At 37.1% G+C, this 20,980-nt stretch overlaps 1 protein-coding gene across 6 annotated transcripts in view; it reads right to left on the bottom strand.

Annotated features, from left to right (window-relative positions):
- Positions 1-116: 116 nt before the first annotated feature.
- The window catches only part of tnksb (tankyrase, TRF1-interacting ankyrin-related ADP-ribose polymerase b), a 63,212-nt gene continuing 42,348 nt past the window's right edge, over positions 117-20,980 (bottom strand). For 2 of the 6 annotated variants that reach the window (XM_073950814.1, XM_005171745.5), the window contains exons 17-28: positions 19,149-19,368; positions 18,956-19,065; positions 18,636-18,824; positions 15,403-15,640; positions 10,812-10,891; positions 10,599-10,719; positions 8,106-8,203; positions 6,493-6,567; positions 5,888-5,993; positions 4,556-4,742; positions 4,319-4,475; positions 117-554 (exon numbers count right to left, since the gene is read on the bottom strand). In XM_073950814.1, the coding sequence (XP_073806915.1) occupies positions 468-554; positions 4,319-4,475; positions 4,556-4,742; positions 5,888-5,993; positions 6,493-6,567; positions 8,106-8,203; positions 10,599-10,719; positions 10,812-10,891; positions 15,403-15,640; positions 18,636-18,824; positions 18,956-19,065; positions 19,149-19,368 (1,668 nt within the window). In that variant the 3' untranslated portion in view covers positions 117-467. 6 annotated transcript variants of the gene reach the window in all.

The raw sequence follows: 20,980 nt of genomic DNA, 5'->3' as shown, positions 1-20,980 counted from the left end.
TGAATCTTCTTCTTCTTTTTGAGCTAATTATTACTGGTGGAGAACGCATGGGCAGTTTAACTTTGAGCTATTTCGCTACAATGAATAACCAATAAAAGGCAAGTCCTATGAATGAGTCCTGTTCTGATGAGATTTATTTAAAAGAAATTTAACAGACTCCAAAACAAAAAGCAAAAAAACAAAGTTCCATTAAAATACAACTCAAATAGCATCGTTAAACACAGTCAGTTTTACACGTTTTCTTTATACTACCTGTACATTAGACTTCACAATTGCGACTATTTTCAAATAACTTAAGTAACTTGTTTTGTTTCTTTTAAAAGTGCAAATTCATAATTCATACATGGGGAATTTCATGGGTAAGACGTGGGTACATGGGAAAGTTCACATTTCCTTTGTGCAACGAGAGAGTGAGAAAGAATGAGTGAGTGAGTCAATGAGTGAGTGAGTGAATGCAGTGTTGCTGACTATGATTTCTGCTCCGCTCCTGTGGAGGACTGAGGCGTGCTGTCCGGCTTCATTATCTGATAGGTGATGAGATACTCTGGGTAGGCCTGGATGAGAAAAAAAAAAAAAACGATGACAAAACGTTAAATCCCCCTGAAATCAATTAACACAAGTGATGGGAATAACAACATTATAAATAAACACTGCTACTAACAAAGTTACTTTTGTCAGTAACAAGTTATCAAACAAACGACTTTTTTCTTTGTTACAATACCGTTACTTACAATAAATGCTGCATTTAATATTTAATATACTGTATAATGTGCTGTAACTGAGCTTATTCAAGCAGTTTGTTCAGGGATGGGACATCGGTCAGTGTATAATCAGGGTATTAAACGGAAGATACCATGATTGTGTATGCTTTGGTCATTGGATTTTCATTTGAGAAACGGATATTGGACAAACAAAAAACGAGTCGTTTTTGGATTTTCATTTTAAAATAAAATAAAAAAAACGAAAATTGAAATTCAAAGCGTTTTTTTGATTTTTGTTTTTGAACTTTAAGACGAAAATCAAAACAACGGCTTGTTTTCTTTTTCATGGTGAAAAGCGGAAAAGCAAAATTCAAAAATGATTTGTGATTTCCAATAACAAAAGTAAAATCACCAGAAAACAAAAACGAATAAAGGCTTGTTTTGTTTTTATTCTGAAACCAGACAGGCCGACTCATTCACAGTGACGCAATGCTGACCTTCTCGCCTACTATAGGCTATTATTTTTCCCACATAATAATGGTATAAAAGACATTTTCTTGTAATAACGTTAAGACATATTTTCCTCATTAAAGCCGTTTATATGGAACAACATAATTGAGGATATATGCATTATTTGCATTGCTGAATAGTTTTCTGAAAATAAAGTTTATTGTTAAAATCACTTCCACTTCGGGAAGTGTTTTTAAAAGACACGGGATGTTTGTGCAGCATGCCTCCTTTCAGATAAAATTAATTGTTCATTTTTATTTTAAAATACTATGGCTTATTGAAATGTGCATAACGAACAACTGTATTAATGCCTCCCTCACTTGAAATGACTTGTGATTAAACTTCGGGAAGCGGAAGTATTATGGTTTTAACAATATTAAAACTTTCTTTTCAGAAAAGTGTTCAGGAAAGCAACCTTATGCTTTCATGCTTACATAAGTAACCCAAAAGGTATTACATGTCCTAACACTAAAATTGAAAAAAAAATATATATATACAGATAATAATTTATTCAGATGAGGTTCAAACTTGGGTCAGCAGCGTCGTAACGAATCGTGCTAACCACTAGACCACGATGGCGCTGTTAAGCTGGTGCGTTTGGGATAAAGAATAAGTATTGCACTGTTATCTGCTGCTACTGATGACTTGATCTTTTTCCTCCCCTTTTTAGATTTCTGATCAAGTTACGTAAGATTTATTAATGTAGTGAATCATCTGATTTCTTTGAGCAGGTGTAATATTCATTCATATTAATTATTCAAATTTTTTTTATTTACTAAGGTGCCTCTTTTTGGAGTCGAATGATATCATCATCATTAACCTGCAGGCTGCATTTTGCTCACGGGGCTGTGAGAAAATAAATAAAAAGAGCAAAGCTGCGGCAAAATAATGAATAAAAAGAGTGAGGCTATGGTCAAATAAATAAATTAATGAAAAAAGTGCCAGCAGCTAGGGACACCAGCCCTCACGGCCAAAAAAAAACGGACCGGCCCACCGGGAGTTCTACCGGTCCTGCTTTTATGTAATGTCAACATAAAGGTTGTTTCATGTAAAACATGCTAACAAAACATAAATATATTCGATTACCGGCCCTTATACGAGAAATATGTTGCCTTAATGAGTAAAATAAGTCTTAACAAAATCCCGTTATAGCAAGAAAATATCTTTTATAACATAATTAAGTAAAAAAAAATAATAGCCTATAGAAGGCGAGCAGGTCAGCATTGCGTCACTGTGCATGAGTCGTTCTATCTGGTTTCGGAATGAAAAAAAAAACAATTCTTTATTCCTTCTGGTGGTTTTATTTTTTGTTATTGGAAATAAAGAAAGAAAAATCAAAGGATTTTTGAATTTTGCTTTTTCGTTTTTCACCATTAAAAAGAAAAACGAGTTGTTTTTTGGTTTTCGTTTTAAAATTCAAAAACAAAAATCAAAACAACGCTTTTGAATTTAAATTTTAGTTTTTTTTTAAAACGAAAATCAAAAAACGGCTAATTTTTGTTTTTTAAAAACCATTTCTAAAATAAAAATCCAATATCCAAAACATACACTGACCGACAACCATCAACATAACTGATAATGACTGGTGTGTGTGTTCGGGGGTGGGACATCAACATTACTGATTGTAAGCTGAGAAAAGTTTATATACTATTCCTTCTATGCTAATCAAGGACTACTGAGACATTCCAAGCATGGGATGGGTCCTCACAGCTACAATACACATCTCTGCCATTTGCTTTAAGAAACCATGTGCTTTTCACCATACACACATCATCTGCTCGTGATCGTCCTTCATATAACTGTGTCATGTTTGGTGTCATTTGGAAGTTTATGACTTCAGTGTTGTAGTGATGAAATCAACAGAGACATTGATTGATTATATTTCAATATACAATATATTTACTATTGTTGAGTTATGGCCTGAGGAGAGTATGTTAATGTTCTTCTCCCCCACTTTATCTCCTCAACTTTGCTCTCATGTCCATCTGGTTTTGGGGGTTGGTTTTCACTCATGTTTGACAATGCTTTGCTCAGGGAATAATAAGGAAAGGTAACTGTTGATCTGGGAGAATGGCTTTCACTCTGCATCTCCCGCACACCGCTGCGCACAGGGGCGGACTGGCCATCTGGCAATTCTGGCAAATGCCAGAAGGGCCGGACCAAATTTTAAATGTGGGCCGGTCAGTTCTTTTTAAATATGTATTGTTTTTAAGTGCAGACAGCTTTTATCTCTTGCTAGATGTGGTATTATGATGATGATAATAATAATAATAATAATAATAATAATAAATGTTAAGCATTTGGCCCAATCGGCAACTGCCGCCTGGTTTCAAGATGGGCCGACCCAATCCGAGGTTACCCGGACATAATTAAAATCTGGCAAGAATGTCATATTATTTTACCATCTGTACACTAAATAGTGAATGTGCGTGTCTGTGGGTGGGGGTCGGTGTTGTAATGTGGGCTGGTGTGGCTACAGTGCCAGGGCTGAATTTTTGTCCCAGTCTGCCCCTGGCTGCGCAGCCTCATATGCTAACAAAGTTTTCACTGGCTTTGTTGCTCAGCAGAGCATATGTAACAGCTAACTTTTTTATACAGTATGTTAGTTTGTTTCATTCTACAGTATATTTAAACATGTAACTTAATAAACAACTTTGCCTGCTTTTAGGCGTTAAGATTCCTCTCTTTATCAATGATGGTAACAACTTTAATGGAGTCAGATTAATTACATTGGAGTGAGATAAATAATGGATTTAAACACGCCATCCTTCAACTGCTTTCTGTTTCCGACTATTGGAGACTATTGGTTAAGAATAGCAGCGTAAGCTTCAAGCCTTAAACTGATGATGACTGGTGTGTGTTACACTTAAATGAATGACACATGTAAAATCTCTCTAATCTGTATTTGATGACTAGTCTATGCTTGAGCTATTCTTAGATGTTCAACGACAGCCCAAATTAAGCCTTGTTTTAGCTAATACATCTATGTTTAGATGTCGATTAGACTTCTTTTGAACACAAAAAAATGGCATGTACCTAATGTGAGTCTATGATTTTATTTGCTGTATTTAGACGTCTATTAAACAAAAAAATTGCACTAAACGTACCTGTTCTCCGCGATAGATCACATACTCTGCGTAGGCCAGGCCGTTGACACTGGGACGGCCGATCACAGAGTGGTGCCCAGGCGGAGCGTGGGCCATCTTCATGGCACTGAACTGCAAGAAGGATTTTCCCAATGTCACACGGCAGAACAACATTTGCCTGGAAATCAACACAAAGGAGAATTAGGACATCATCCAGTGCATTATGCCGTTGTGTGTTATTGTGGTTGTTTGTGTTACCTGTGGCACAGGTAACAGGAACGATCCTTGTGAGTTGGGCATCCTGTACCACCACCGATGCCGTAGACGTACTGGTTACTCTTTGAAGAGTTCTCTGCAAAATATATACCCGCTCCAAACATGCCGCCGATATACGCATGACGCTCATCAAAGCCTTTATGGATGATGGCGTTTATAAACGGAGATCCTGGAAAATAAAAATAATATTAATTGCACATCACTTATATATTGAACCAAATCTATAACACGTATTCCATAAATGTGTGGTTTGATGAATACGAATTTAGCACTGAACTATGGAGGTATTAATTATAATGCAGATCAATGTTTAAAAAAATACATTTGAATGTTTATCTGTAAATAAAACATGGTCAGATTTGTACAACTGTTTCTGAAATACATTTTTAAGTAACTGTTTTCTATTTTTATATATATTTTAACGGTGAACTATTATGCAGAAATCACTTTTATAGGGGGTTTAAACAGTTGTGTGTCAGCAGTGCATGAATATAACCAGCTTCTAATGGTAAAAATGTATTAATTTAATTTTCATAATCACACTTGATAAACAGAAACACTTTGATTGGCATTCTCTCTTTGTACGCGTCATCAGAGAGAGAAAGCACCGCCCACTAGTGACCATCTCTCCCTCACTAGCATAGGACGTTAGTCTTGTTTTTAAATCTGCCACTATGCTGACACACAGGCATTTGTAGCTTCGCCCTCTTTTGAAAAGGACACAATCACATTTGAATTTAAAGCGACAGCCACCAAAATGGCACAATTAGGATCAAAGCCTAAAAAGGAGTGTTTTAAAGAGTTATAAAACATGTGATATGTTGAGCTAAAACTTCTTGTAAAATGGGGCATAATAGATTCTCTTTTAAATAGGAATTTATTCAGTTATGCAAAGCTAATTTTTTAGCATAAATGCTCCAGTCTTCGGTGTCGCAAGATCCTTTAGAAATCAGTATAATATGCTGATTTGGAGCTCAACATAAAAAAAACTAAAGAACCATTTACTTGTCTTTAGTAATATTAATAATCTTAACAATAATTTTTGTGAAAAGCATTATAAATATAAACTTTAATTGAAATGAATTAAGATCTTTATTGTCATATTTCACCAATTGAATGCAATCCTACTAAAGAAAAGCTAAAATAAGTGTTTTTGGAACATTTGAAGACTGTTGTTGAATATTTCTGCAAAGACTATGACACATTTTTAAGAGAATCTGATTGATAGATATTACAAGAATACATTTCTTTTTTGTTTTGAAATAAATACATTTCAATTGCACAAACATTTTCCTTATTGTTTTTGGATCTTACCGTGAAACAGCATTCGCTCATTGTGGTGATTGTGATTCTCGTCCGCGATCTCTTTCTGCCTGTGTGTGTATCGTTCTCTCAGTTTCTTATTCACCACCTTCTGGATCTAAATGCACACGACAATTTCAGTTTTAGACTGAATATCTGACTACAACAGACCTATTTAACATGTATAACACACTCAAATATGGTGCCAGGTCATATACTGTCAAGCAGTTCAATCAAATGTTTCAATTAAATATGTTTGGTAACAGTTTACATTAAGGTTGTATTAGTTAACGTGAACTACGAAAATGAACAAACAATGAAAAATATATTTGTTACAGTATTACATCAAAGTAGTTAATGTTGGTTAATGAAAATAAAGTTGCTCATTATCAGTTTACGTCAACTCACAGTGCATTAATGTTAGCAAGCATGAATGTGGTTGATATAAGGCAAATGTTGAAACCTCATTAATAAATGCTGTTCAAGTATTGTTCATTATTATTCCACGTTAGTAAATACATTAACTATTGAAAGCTTACTGTAAAGTTTGACCGTGTGTTCCAATTTAAACAATAGATTTATTTAATGTGTAAAGGTGTATGTGGACAACGTTTTACCTTAATGACATTGTAACGACTGAAAACGCCACCTGCATTTCCGCCATCCCTGTGTTCCCGAATTGTGCTTTGCATCTGTGACAAAAACAAAAACCCCATCAAACACAAATCCAAAGCGGACAGATATATGAAATAATCGAAAAGTGTTCATGCAGGGTATATAAAGGATTCAGAAAATGAAATTCAAAACCTTTTAGGACTCTTTCCATACATTTCAAGACCTCATCTGCACTTTAGGTTGTAACCGGTAACATTGGCGACATTTTAACTTGCAGTATATTTAGCTAATAACAATTGTAAGAACAATCTACATTAGTGTGGGCAGATAGTGATTTAAAATAAAAACTGAAATATGTTGTAAAAACAATTTGTTTTTGTGAAATGATACAAGATAAAACATACCTGCAACCTAGGGTTATCACGATACTGGAATTCGATACCAATCGATACCGAAATTTTAAAAACGTCCTTCTCCCGCTAACATTTAAGTGTTGTTGAGCTCGTTCTTAAACAGCGTTGATTGGCCACTGTGTTCACGTGCTCAACAGAAATGACTGTGATTGGCCGTGAAGGTCACTGAACTCACCGCTGTTTACTGAGTGTAACCACAGATACAGGGACACTGGAGCGTTTTAAAGATGCAAAGATCAGCTGGTCTGTTTATGAGCTGACATACGAGCGATTCGCTGATGAATTGACTGATCCACGCTCAAATGTTAGCTGGAAATGAACGTTTTTAAAATTTCAGTACCGATTGGTATCGAATTCCAGTATCGTGACAACACTACCTCCACCTAAGCTAAAATATCGTGATATACTGAATAAAAATGCTAATTTACTCTCTTCTAGCAGGTGGCTCCTATACAACAACTGCAATGACAGCGTTTCATTGCCTACTGCAGTAAACAAAGCAGCGTGCTGTCAAATCTAGGTATGGGACAATAACCATTTTCAAGGTATATATTGGTTTGGAAAAGTCAAGATTTTAAAACCATCAAAATTTTCGTCCATACCGTTTCTATGGTATATTAAACATTTTTTATTTACTTTTTTCACATAGTTTATGCATCTTTTAAAAGAAATCCAAAATTTTTTTTAAATTGTAAAGAAATCAGTGTTTTCGAAACTATTGAAGACAGCAGAAGTCAATAAGTCATTTGAATTAATTAGCCTGGCTTGTTTACTGCTCCAAAATATTTTAAATGTTTCTTAAAATAAACTAAGTTGTGTTCAAAGGGGAAAAGGTTGTCATTATTTACCCAGATGTTTAAAAAGAATATATGTTAGAGCAGTGATCACAATACCATGAAACAGTGATATTTTTATCCAAGGTTATCATAGATATCAAGGTTGTAAGAATCATTTACCAGGCCAAGCCTAGTCAAATCTAGCAGGACTTTACCGATTGGATAAACTATAAAACAACCAAATATTCTCTGATTAAATTCAGGCAAGTTTTAGCATACAACGATACATTTCATGAGCAAAAATGATACATAATTTAATAGCTTATAAAATAGCATTTAAATGGCTTAACATTTTTAACGGCTTTGAATTTCTTTAAATTGATTTATTAACTTTTAATACTTTAAGACCCTTTTAAGATGCTTTACCTCTTCCTCAACGGACTGAAACTCCTTATCATCCACAGCCAGGTCAATCAATACTGTGCCCTGATTGGTGCAGTGGAACGTCAGGTATGGATTGGCACCTGTCAAATCACAGTTAACCAGATTAAAATGCAATAAAAACAAGCATGTAGTGATTCAATAATCTCTCGACTCATATCACGGTTTTAATTTCACTATTTGATATTTGAGATTAGAGACATACAGGTATTAAAAAGGTGTTCTTTCATGAAGCTATTGCTGCACTTGTCTTTGTGAAATTGAAAAATAACAAAAGTAAATAGAAATTTTTAAATATACCTCAAATTAAATAAGTTACACAAATCAATTTCTTGGTTGGTAAAAAAGGTGCACAACCAACAGCAACCAACCAACCAACAGTATCTGAGGTTTTCACTAAAGTTACAAGTACAAGCGTGAAAGCAAAGATTGAAGGAGTATACGGACGCTGTGACACGTTACGTGATAGATTCAAAAGACGGAAGAGTCTTTATATATAGACAAGATTAATTAAATATCACGTTTAACAACTATAATGAGACGCCATCCAGCACTGCTCTCTTGAGTTTTGTCCTCAAAGCACCCACTGACTGCTGGAGTTTAGACGCGCGCATACACTGCAGCGCATGACAGAGTGTGTGTGTGTGTGTGCTCATGTGTTTACAGCGAAATAGTGTGGAAGGAGGGCTGTTCAGAAATGCTAGATGAAACGCTAATGTGGATGTGGATCGTTTTAATTCTAAAATGACATTTTAAAACTACACACGACGCATGCAACGTGCGTAGCTGTGCATTCATACTTCTGCACGCTGTTATGTTTTGCTCAGCAATAACGCTTCCGAAACGCTAGTTGGCACTGAGGTGTAATATTCTTCTGTGTCGAGTTTCTTCTCTGGTATTTTGTTGTTTCTAAATGATCCCTAATGTACAAGTGGCTCAAACTTGCTCATTTTGAAGCAGGAACCGGCGGACGTGCAACAACTGTAACCATGAGGTAAACACAAAACAAAACTTTCCATACGGAGCTCCTTCACGGGACTCCACACTCGCTCCATCAGCCCCTTCCACACTCGTCAGCGCTAATCACAGACCAATTCGACCAATCACACAGCTTGCGCTACGCGTCGTTGTGACGTGTAGGTACATTTTTTGAGAAGGGAAGGGGGGGTTGAAGGATTGCGATGTCGGCTCCGCATCGTGATGTCTATCGGTGATGGACAATAGCATTGTCTATCGACCCAACCCTACTGCAACATGAACCGTTTTTCATCTAAACTAGACGGCATCATTTTAAAATTTGAAGCAAAAATGGAAAGGTCAGACTTTAGATTTGTGAAACTATTTTCATTCTATTTAAGGGAGAAATCCCAGCCTGTGAACCAATGAAGATTCTGAAGCCCGCTGGGATTTAAATGAAACTTGAATGGTGTCTTTTGGAAATGCAAGTGTAATATGTGGAAAAGACTGTAATCACGCTAAAATAAAGTATTTATCCTAAAAATTCGGCTTTGCATAACAGGAATAAATTCCAATTTAAAGGGGAACTATTATGCCCATTTTTTAAAAGATGTAATATAAGTCTCTGATGTCTCTAGTGTGTGTGTGTGTGAATTTTTAGCTCAACATAGCCTTAAATAATTTTTTATCTCTCTTTAAGGCTTTGATCCTAATTGTGCCATTTTGGTGACTGTCACTTTAAATTCAAATGAGAATGTGCTCTTTTGAAAAGATGGCGGAGCTACAAAAGCCTTTGTTTCAGAATAGTGGCATTCAAAAACAAGACTAACGTCCTGTGCTACTGGAAAGAGCTTCCCCCTCTAATGTTGTACAACGGGAGATTGTCAATCAGTGTTTCTGCAGACATTTTTATCATTAGAAGCTGGTTATATTCACACACTGTTGCCACACAACTGTGTTTAAACCCCTTTTTAAACGTATTGTTTAATTCATTGTGTTTGGAATTTATTGTAGCTGGATGGGTGTTGGGTAGCTTTACACGGACATTCGAAAAATAATGCCTCATTCGCTCTGGGTGGCGACCTGCTGCAAATGTAGATCTACAGCACGGAGAACACAACCGGCCACTGAGCAAGCTGAGAGAGGATCATGTGAGCTCCACTGGTTCTCCTATTGGCTGTCGCTCAAGAACGTCGCTCTTCATTTGCATAAATTTGAAGGATTCTTAACTTTATCTATTTGCTAGACACGCCCACCTGGTCTCCAGTGGTCATTGATCCTCACCTAGGTCACCGGAAGTTGCTCACTCTGCTTTGAAATGAACAGTCGCTTGTCGCTGCGAGTCGCTCGTAGTGTGAATGAGGTTTAGGATTAAGACCTACAACACTATTTCAGTGGATTTAAGACTTCGTTATTAATATTTAAGACAGTTTAAGACCCTGCAGGCACTCTGAAAAATATATAATCAAAAAAAAGAGGAAAGACATGGTGTATAGATGTTAAAAAGAGACAGATGCTCACCCTGCTGTCCTCCCAGCAGCCTCTCAATGCCTTTAATGAGTTTATGACGGTGTCCGTAAGCGTTGATTCCTATCTCCTTGAGTTCCTCATGACCCATATCAGCCAATACGTCCAGGGTGATCTAAACACACATGCCATTACAGATATGATGAAACCCCGAAACACTGTGTCAGAAGAAATCCACAATTTAAAAATGATCTCTGTGTTTCTCACCTGTTCTCTCTCAAAGATGTCCCTCAAATGTTCAAGGCCTAAACTCTTCAGGAACTGGGAGATGTTCATATCCAGGACAGCTACGGGTAAAATAAAAAGTAGCCAATTAACATTAAGAGTTTAGCCAGATTTTTAAGTGGATCACAGTATAAGCAGTGTTGTCAGATTTCAGAATGACTCTCATGAAGCGGTTCTTTTTAATGAATTAAAGTCATGTAATCTAATCAATGCAAGACTTAGTCCTAAACAAATGACTCTTTTGAGTTTGTAAATCAAAGTCATAGAGTGCAATGACTCATAAACAGGTTCTTTTAAGTGAATCTAAGCCACAGTGATTCACAAACACATGCATGTTTTGAAATGTTTTAGTGATTCAAAGTTATACAGAGTGATGTAATTCCTGAACAAACAGTTCATTATTTAAAGAAGTTCTTTTTAGTGACTCAAAGTCATTCATGTGATCAGTTTATTATGGGTTTTCAGTAGTTTCTTTTTAGCCAATCAAAAGTGATTCAGCATGATTAGACTAGATTTAATGTGAGACTAGATTTCACATTAGACATAATTTCAGAACAAATTATTCATATGGTCCAGTTCTTATTAGTTAATCAAAGTTCTATACAGTGATCACTGTAGTCTGATTTCCAAGTGGTTTTATTACGGGAAAACAATAATAGAGAATTTAAAAAGCATATTAATAGAGAAGAATTCTGTATGTTCAGTTTGAAGTTATGATTCAGTTCTTTTCAGCTATTCAAAGCAGTTTAGCATGATCAGTGTATGCTGACTCCTAAACAAATGACTCTTATGAGGCTGTTCCATTTAATTGAACCAGATTCTTACAATGAAGACATATTTCCAAATGAACAGCACTCAAAAGCGTGTTCTTTAAGTCAGATACATCTTGATCAATGTAGTCTGATTCATAGACAAGCGATGGCAGGCATTTCTGTTAACTTACAAATTGCGCAAACTGACAATATGCCTAATGAAAATGCGTCCGTTTTGCAAAAACACATGCAAAAGGATGTTTTTCAGGAAATTAGAAAAAAAGAAATGTTATTTTGCAAAACTGCAAAAGAAACTTTTTTGTGCGTGTATGTGGTTTTATCGATCTTTTAATGATTTAAATGATGCGTTCATCTGGAAGTTATGAACCTGCTCTGGTCCAACTAAAACACTTACTAATACATATAATCATATTCCTTGTATTCAATATGAGAGTGTGAATTAATCAAATGTAGAGTCCAATGTTGGATGAATAAATAATAATAAAGAAAAATAAACCAAAAAATGCTCAATTTATTGATTTATATATTTGTTTTGCCTCTACAGAAAATAAACGTTTTAAGGGTGCTTTTACACCTGTTAATCGATTCATTTGCTCCTAATAAAGGATTAAAATTGTTACATTGTTGCTCTTTGTTGTTGGTGTGGTTCGCTTTCACATGGCAAAGTTTCTAAACGGACCAAAAGAGCTGGAACAAGTCACGTTGAGTAAACTCTCCTCACATTGGTCAGAGTTTCACGATTTATTTTGCAGAGTCCCTCTCAGCTGTCAGGGGGGGTGGTGGTTTAGTGGTGTTTGACAAGGTTCACGCAACGTGTCTGAAGAGCGAGCAGGGATCCGGTGGGGAGGGGTGAAAAGGGAACACAATGTATTTGAGGACCGGGAGGGAGACGCGCGATTTACGGGAGATTGTCGCTCATTTGCGGGTATCCGGAGTCTTTGCATTTGCGGATAACTCCCGGAACTTCCAGCCCTACTCATCATTCTCTCTTAATATAGCCGTATGCCTATTAAGTGTCCATAAAGCACTGTGATAAAGCAGGGCTTGGATCGTATCGCTTTCTCACTACAATCGATCCGCTCCAGAGTTAGTCTCAATCAAGCTGAGACCACCTCATTCTGGCGATCTCGGACCGATTGATTTAACGCAGATCCGAGCGCGATTTCTGGTTTCACATTTGCCAAACGAACCGCCCTAACTGGGAAAACGAAACAAATTCCGAAACAAAAGTCTAGGTGTGAAAGCACCCTAACTACAGACTACACTGAATTTTCCCCTCAAATAAATTGTACAGGTGCTAGAGCTGGGCAAAGATCAGTCGCAATTAATTGCATCTAAAATAAAAGATTATTTTTGTTATATGTGTGTGTATAATAAATATTTATTATGTATATGTGAAACACACACATATAGAAACAAAACTATACACAACAATTCTGTTTACTTATATTTAATTTATATATAATTTGTATCATATATATATATATATATATATATATATATATATATATATATATATATATATATATATATATATATATATAAACATTTTCTCAAATATATGTGTGCATGTGTGTATTTATATATGCATAATAAATATACACAGTACACAAACGTATAATATGTCAAAAACAAACTTGTATTTTGGATGTGATTAATAGCAACTAATCTTTGCCCAGCCCTAATTAATGCATTATGCCACGTTTAAACCACATGCAGTGCTCAGCATACGAGTACACCCCGACAAATCTCTCATTTAAATGCATATTTTCTGTAGGAAGCTTTATAATATTATATTTGTGCATATACATTCGATTAGTCAGTACTGAAGACAAATCTGGAGCTAATCTAACAAAATGACTTACTGTAATGCTTCAAAAATTAGTAGCCTAAATGTATATGTTGGGGAAAAATATTAAATGAAATGTTTAAAAATCAAGAGAAACACAAAATATATGCAATCTAGGTAAAATGTTTACTTTGTAATTGTTTTTGCAATATTTTGCATAAATTTAAATGTATTATCTTTCCATTTCTAAAGAAATTCTGTGGCTAAAATATTATTTTAATAAATACACCCGTTTAATAAATCTGTTCTGTTCAAATTTACCAATATATATTACCCATATTCTCTGAGAAATGGATAAAAATATTAATTTTCAAAATGGGGTGAACTCATATCTGCTGAGCACTGTATGTGGCCGGTCTCAATGGCATTCTTGCCATTAAAGCTTTTATAGCATGCATACGTCTCCTTTGGTAAAAAATAATCATGTGTTGACAGCGATACAAGTAAACAAAACATCTGTCGCAATGACTTTAGGAGTGACTTAATCACGAGAGGTTGAAATTTAGTCTCATAACAATGGTAAATGGAACAACATTATTTTATAATAGTTATTTATCGACACCTAAACTATAAAACTATTAGAGCTGTGAACCTACACTGGTCTCACGCTTCGGTTACGATTATCATGCCATCAATTCGGTTCAATTCGATATCTCGTTGCATTGACGGTGCTTTCCATACACAGTTTTATATTTTCTTCACAGCAGCAGTTCTTGTTTTAAAATGTATGAATATATTTAGATTTATATACTATTTGTAACGCAATTTTGTCATTTAATATAAACAGTCAGATAGCTATTTAAACTTTACCTTTAAACAACACGAGAATTTATAACAATTAATATAAACTAATATAAATATCCCGCTCGCTTTCTGATCCTTGTCAAGTTCTCTTACACCCCTTTGATTAGTCACACCCTAAACAAAAACAGCTGCGATTGGCTCTTGCGCCCTGCGCTCTTCACAGATGAGTGACACGGATAATCGGTGATCACAGCTGATCCATGATAGACACGATGGAGAAAAGTCTGCAGACACGCGCTCATGTATGTATCCGATTCCAGAAGTAGGTAAAACAGCTGAGAAAAGAGGAAAAACCACGCCAGCAGGTCAAATGGGCTCACAGTGAGAGTGTGTGTGTGTGTGTGTGAGAGAGATTGAAAAAAGAGAGAAGGAGAGAGAGAGAGAGAGAGATAGTGAGGGGGGGGGGGGGGGGGGGGGGTGGAGTACTTTTTTTCTCTCAATCACAGTGAAATAAATAAAAATAGGGGCTTCTGCTGTAAGCGACAGTGAAAGACAGTCCAGCAAACACACACAGTGAAATTGTGTACAGCTTCTGATTTTTATGTAGTTGGAGCGTTGTAAATACTCGCGGTCGCCTTCCTCACCATAGTAAGCTACTGCGACAAAGCGCATATGAGATAAATGACGTCAGTACACAATAACCAGTTATGATTATTACTGAATCGATACCGAATTGTCCGCGTCTGCATCGCGGTGCACCGAAGAAACAATTAATTTTGACACCCCTAAAAACTACACTGAGAACTTTTGAGAATAATTATAATGAGCTTTTCTTATTTACATTGGGACTCTTCAGTTTCCGTTTAGGTAGGACTTGCTCCATGATTATTGGTATGCCTGAGTCTAGCAGAATTACATGAGCAGCAAATGCTCGAAGTGTAATAGGAGAGGACTCTCATCCTCTGAGGTCATATTTTAAACTATTACCCTCTGGAAGAAACCTGAGAAGCGTCAAATGCTCCTCTAACAGATATAAATTAATTTTGCTTCAGAAGCCATAAGGTATTATGAAGTTATTATGAAGCATGCTGGGATGTGTTTTTTAAATATTGATTTTAAGTGTTTTCTGTTTGCATGTTTGCGCAAATTTGTAATGGGAATGCGCCTGCTTACGAACCAGTTAGTTTGTTTCCTTGTATTAACGCACCATCTCCTTCTTTGCGATCAGTGCTGGAGGCTCCATCAGCGGGTCCCGCGGCTCCTCCACTGGCTCCGTCACATAGAGGTCCAGCCAGGTTGTCGATGCTGGAGGCGGCGGAGAGGCAGGAGGGTGTGGAGGCGGGAGAAATGAGCGCGGCGCTGAGCACGGTGGCCTGCGGTTTGAAACAGCTAGGCAGGGCATCAGGGGGCATCGCATCCATCAGCAGAGCACGGATGTCATCAGCCTGACAAACACACATCGATTACAATTATTAACTTAATACTGTTTAGGGGTAAAGTTAAATTTAAGAACTCCTCAAACACTTTCAAGGTGGAATTTCAATTAATTATCTAATAAAAGTAGAATTCTAGACCCTAAATGCATCAAATTTTATTTTTAGTGTGGTTTATTCATAAACTAATTTCGAGAGGATCACGTGCTTATAATCAACACGGCTGGCTCCTTATTAGCTCCGTAATCAGCCCCATTAGATGATTACGGAAGCATTATAAATAACCTGAGTTTATCACTCCAGTTATCTTCGTCTTCGTCTTCTCACGGTGACAGCAGGGGAGTTTTCGAGACCTACCTGATCTCGAACTCTCCTCTCGCCCTTCTAACGGGAGGGAGCCCCGGGCTCGAGGATATTACGAGCTCAGGGCTCTCTCCCGGGACAGCATGCCAAATACGCTTTATTGATTATCAGCTAAGTGTGAACTCTTAAAATGAAAACATTTATTTTTAGATACTACATCTTGAAAATTAAGTTACTTAAATAGTTGAAATGCAATGAAATAACAGAATCGTTTACTTTCCTAAACAGCAAATGCATGAAATTTCTATTTATTTTGATGAAAACATTTTATTTCAGAATATACTGAATATAGAAAAATGTATTATTTTTAATACAGGGGACATATTATGTCCCTTTTTTTAAAGATGTAAAATAAGTCTCTGATGTCCCCTTCCCCCTGAGAAGTTTCAGCTTAAAATACCCCACACATAATAGCCGCATTTCCACTATCAGGCCAGTGCGAGCCAGGGCTTTTATTGGGCCGGGCCAATCGCCCGGAAGGTTGAGTAATGAGGCCGAAATCATGTTGCGTCTCCACTGTCGGGCTAGTAGGTCACAGAGCGTCACGCAAAAACCGCCCTCCCGAATCAAACGTCACAAAACCTGCCCACTTTAGCGGGAATCAAGCAGATAAAGCACACCATAGAATCATCATGAAACGAAACCATTAAAATGAAGACAACCGAAACAAACAAATGACACGTTACTGTACAGCAGTACATTATATGTCTATACGCACAGACCTGTGTATTTACATTCATTACATTTGTTTACTCACCGAACGACTGATTGTGCACCGAGTGCTCTCGCCACTAACGGAGGGACCCAGCACAGAGAGCGAAAACATCCATAATATAAAGCCACAGAAATTCTCCTTTATAACTCGATATGGCATGTATTTTATAATATCCTCGTTTTGATAGTCGTGTTAAGTGTTTCAGCACAAGAGAGAGTAGCCTAATAAAATATAGCCATATTTGTTGCGCTCAGCAGCTATTCACTAAAGCTCTACATTTAAAGTTTCATTTATAAATTTGACCACGTCATACAAAAACACAAACACTTGTTTGAGGATATAGAACACATTTTGTGTTTGGACTTTCCCCCAATGCGTTTAAAGCTGCGCTGCGCAGGACTAAGTGACAGAAAAAAAAAGGTTGGCTAGATTCTGTTTTCACTCGAAAAATGCTGTTTGCGCGATTTGATTAATTTCATCGTATCCAAATACTTTATAAATATTATTTCAAACCTTCACCGGTGTTTATTATTTTTAGAAAATATCTAAAATCTTTTTTTTTCAGACAGGTCTTTGTAAAATGAAAGATATATATGGCTTTAAAACGGTTTGATTTATGTATTGTATATAGGCAACCTACATTGTTCTAGCTAGCTTTTGTTTACTTTATATTGGTCTATTTATTTAATGCAATTTTATATATATCTGATATTTGTAATTCTTTAAATTATATTTCAATATAGCTTAGGCTATTTTATCAAGATATGACACTATATGGTTTAAAGTCTACGAAAGTGGGCACGTAATTTATTAAGTTTTATGTCTTTCTGTTGTATTTATATTGTGTATTAAGAAAAGGCCGCTCGCCGCATCAACAGAGCTGTGAAGGAGCGCTCTTGCCCGGTCTGACACACACATACAGGCATTTAAACGCGCACAAAAACACCTTTTAAACTTGACAAAAACATACGGGTGATCATACGCAAAAAAACCCAGACTATAAGGCTAGATGTTTTCTTTACCTTATTTATTTATTTATTTGTTTGGCGCATGTATGTGCGATCAGAAAACTGCCCGCCTCTCCTTTCACTCCGCCCCGAAGCCCCAGCTGGCCCTCCTTGGCCCAAGGTATTCGGCGGGCCAAAAAAGGCCGGCCGCTGGCCCCAAGAAAGCCCCGCTTTGGCCCGATTAGGCCCCGGAAGAGACAGTGGAAACGTGACTGGCCTTGGCTTACCCTGGCTCGCTCGCTTTAGGCGCGGTAGTGGAAACGCGGCTAATGTTTTATTACTCTTTGAAGCTACCCCTTTTAGGCTTTGACCCTAATTGTGCCGTTTTGGTCACTTTAAATTAAAATAAGAGTGTGCTCTTTTCAAAAGAGGGGGGAGCTACAAATGCCTATCAAGGCTTGAAATAAACTTTTTTTTACATGGTAGCACAGCTGCTCCCAACTAAAAAAAAAATTTTAGAGCACCAAAAATAATTTCAGAGCACCTACCAAAATTTATGAGGACCACTGCAAATTCAGAATGATTTAGTATAGGCAACAGTTATATCTATATATATATATATATATATAGGAAGTTCTGGAAGTTCTGCTTGCCTGTACATATATATATATATATATATATATATATATATATATATATATATATATATATATATATATATATATATATATATATATATATATATATATATATATATATATATATATCCTATGTACAGGCAAGCAGAACTTCCAGATTGAGGAATAATTATGTATCTCTTAAAACTCTATAAAAAAAAAACCTCATTAATAAACAAAACATTATACATCTGAGCAGATGAAACTATATAAAAAATGTCTTTATTGTTATCTTTATAGTTCTCATGCTTGATGTAAATGGCCTTAAGGGAACACTATCTTGCAGTATTAGTGTGATTATATACCGTGGCGAGGTCCAGAGCAGTCTGTCCCTCTTGATTCTTCATGGTGGGGTTTGCACCATGTGCCAGTAGCAGTGCACACAGCTGTGTTCGGCCCTTCTGAGCAGCTTCATGCAAAGGAGTGAAGGCCCACTTATCTGTCGCATTTACACACGTGTTGAACTTGATCAGCAGGGCGGCGATGTCCACATGCTGGACAGAACCAGAAAACAGACCATTAAAAACAGCATTAATGAAGCCATGATCATTGCAGCTCATAACTGGGCACAAGCACTACGACTAGACAGATGATTGATATATTGATATATTGTGTAGCCTCTCACCCCATATGAAGCAGCATTATGCAGAGGAATCAGTCCTCCTTTATCCTGAGCGTTCACATCCGCTCCATGCTCCAGGAGATACTCGGCCACCTCCAAGTTATTATAGCCAGCTGATCAAAGACAAGTGAATTCACCATTAAAACACCAGACAGAGATGACGAATGGATATTAAAGGTCTAGAAAACCACTTTACCCGCAAGGTGCAGCGGTGTGGAGTTCCTGCCCTGTGTGTCTCTGCAGTTGATGTTCTCCGGGCTGCAGAGTTTCTGCACTCGGGCCAAACAGCCCTTCTTGGCAGCGTCCAGCAGAGCGGCGTCTCCACGCAGCAGGTCTTGAATGTCCGTGTCTCCATCTTTCACCATGTCCAGAGCCATGTTACCATCACGGTTCTTCTTAGACGGGTCTGCACCATGCTAAAGACAAAGTAGGGATCATTAAACGTACTTTAATTATATTTAAAAATGTATATAAGAAAATATTTTTTTTTTTCGGCTAATGCCAAACATGAACTTCAAATAAGGGAAAATAAAGAAAATGAGTCTGGTTGAAAAGAACTTGAATATTACATTTTATATGGGTATCACTTTATTTTGATGGTCCCTTTTTCTCCTTTTTTCCCACTTTTCTACACAACATCGTTGGGATCAGTCATCCAGAAACATGGATTCTCCTACCACTGCTATGCTGATGATACCCAGCTATACCTCTCTTTTCACCCTAATGATCCCTCGGTTCCGGCTCGCATCTCAGCCTGTCTATCAGACATTTCACACTGGATGAAAGATCATCATCTTCAGCTTAACCTCGCAAAAACGGAAATGCTAGAAGTTTCTGCCAACTTGACTCCACATCACAAATTTTTAATCTAGATCGATGGGGCAGATTGATGACCAGCTAAACTTCTCTAACCACATCTCTAGAACTGCTCGATCATGCAGATTTGCACTCTACAACATCAGAAAGATCCGACCCTTTCTATATGAACATGCAGCTCAACTCCTTGTTCAAGCTCTTGTTCTCTCCAGACTGGACTATTGCAACTCTCTACAAGCCAGGCTCCCAGCTAACTCAAACCTCTTCAGATGCTTCAGAATGCAGCAGCAAGAGTGGTCTTCAATGAACCTAAAAGAGCACGTCACTCCGCTACTCACTAGGGCTGTAACGATACACGATATAAAATCGAAATCGCGACACTCAGATCTACGATCCTGTGTCGCGGTGTGATAAGGGAGAATCGCGACACACCACGTGACTACCTTTCCAATAACGTCACGCGTGCCTGCAAAAGTTGAGCTAATGAACACTTTTTTTCGTTCGACATTACAAGCACTGCTCCGTTAAAGCCCTCGCAATATTTAGCCGGGAGAGCTCGCACGGAGCTCTTAGTAAGGGACCGTCTGAATGTGTCAAGAATATCAAAAACAAAACCAACTTAACCCCGCTTGACAACTGACAACGCCAGAAACATTGCCAATGCTGTCAAAGCGGCCGGATTTTCAGCGCATATACGATGATTTGCTCACACTAATAATGTGGCTGCGCAGAGAGGGATGGTCGTTCACCAGATGTCAGGTAACAGCGCAAACCTTTCTGTAACCGTGCTGTGCGCTTTCTGTTTGAACCTTTGAGAGTGTTGACTGACAGGTGCGTGAGGTCAGAAAACACGACGAAGCTTTAAGTTAAGATGAACACAGTTTCTATAGTTATACTTTATTTAGAGATAAAGGTATATGGCTCTGCATATAATCACTCTATCTTGCTGGAGTTTATAGCCGTTTCGCTTTACTTCAGGACGCATTAACACCGCTCGAATGGTCTAATCGTTTTTTTAAGTTATTCAAAGCTGTATGAATATACAAATCTTGAATATCACAATAGTATTAAATATTACAATTGTAACAACACAGACAGCAACACTTTTGCACAATTGATACCCAGCTGATTCAGTCGTTTCATAACATGACCGCGCTTCTTTTCTTCCTTTTTCCTTGTCAACATAAAGGCAGTGAGGTGCGCCTTGTTTTT

Source organism: Danio rerio, chromosome 5 (genome assembly GCF_049306965.1).
Source record: "Danio rerio strain Tuebingen ecotype United States chromosome 5, GRCz12tu, whole genome shotgun sequence".
NCBI classification, from domain to species: Eukaryota; Metazoa; Chordata; class Actinopteri; order Cypriniformes; family Danionidae; genus Danio; species Danio rerio.
This window is presented reverse-complemented; position numbering and strand designations above follow the sequence as displayed.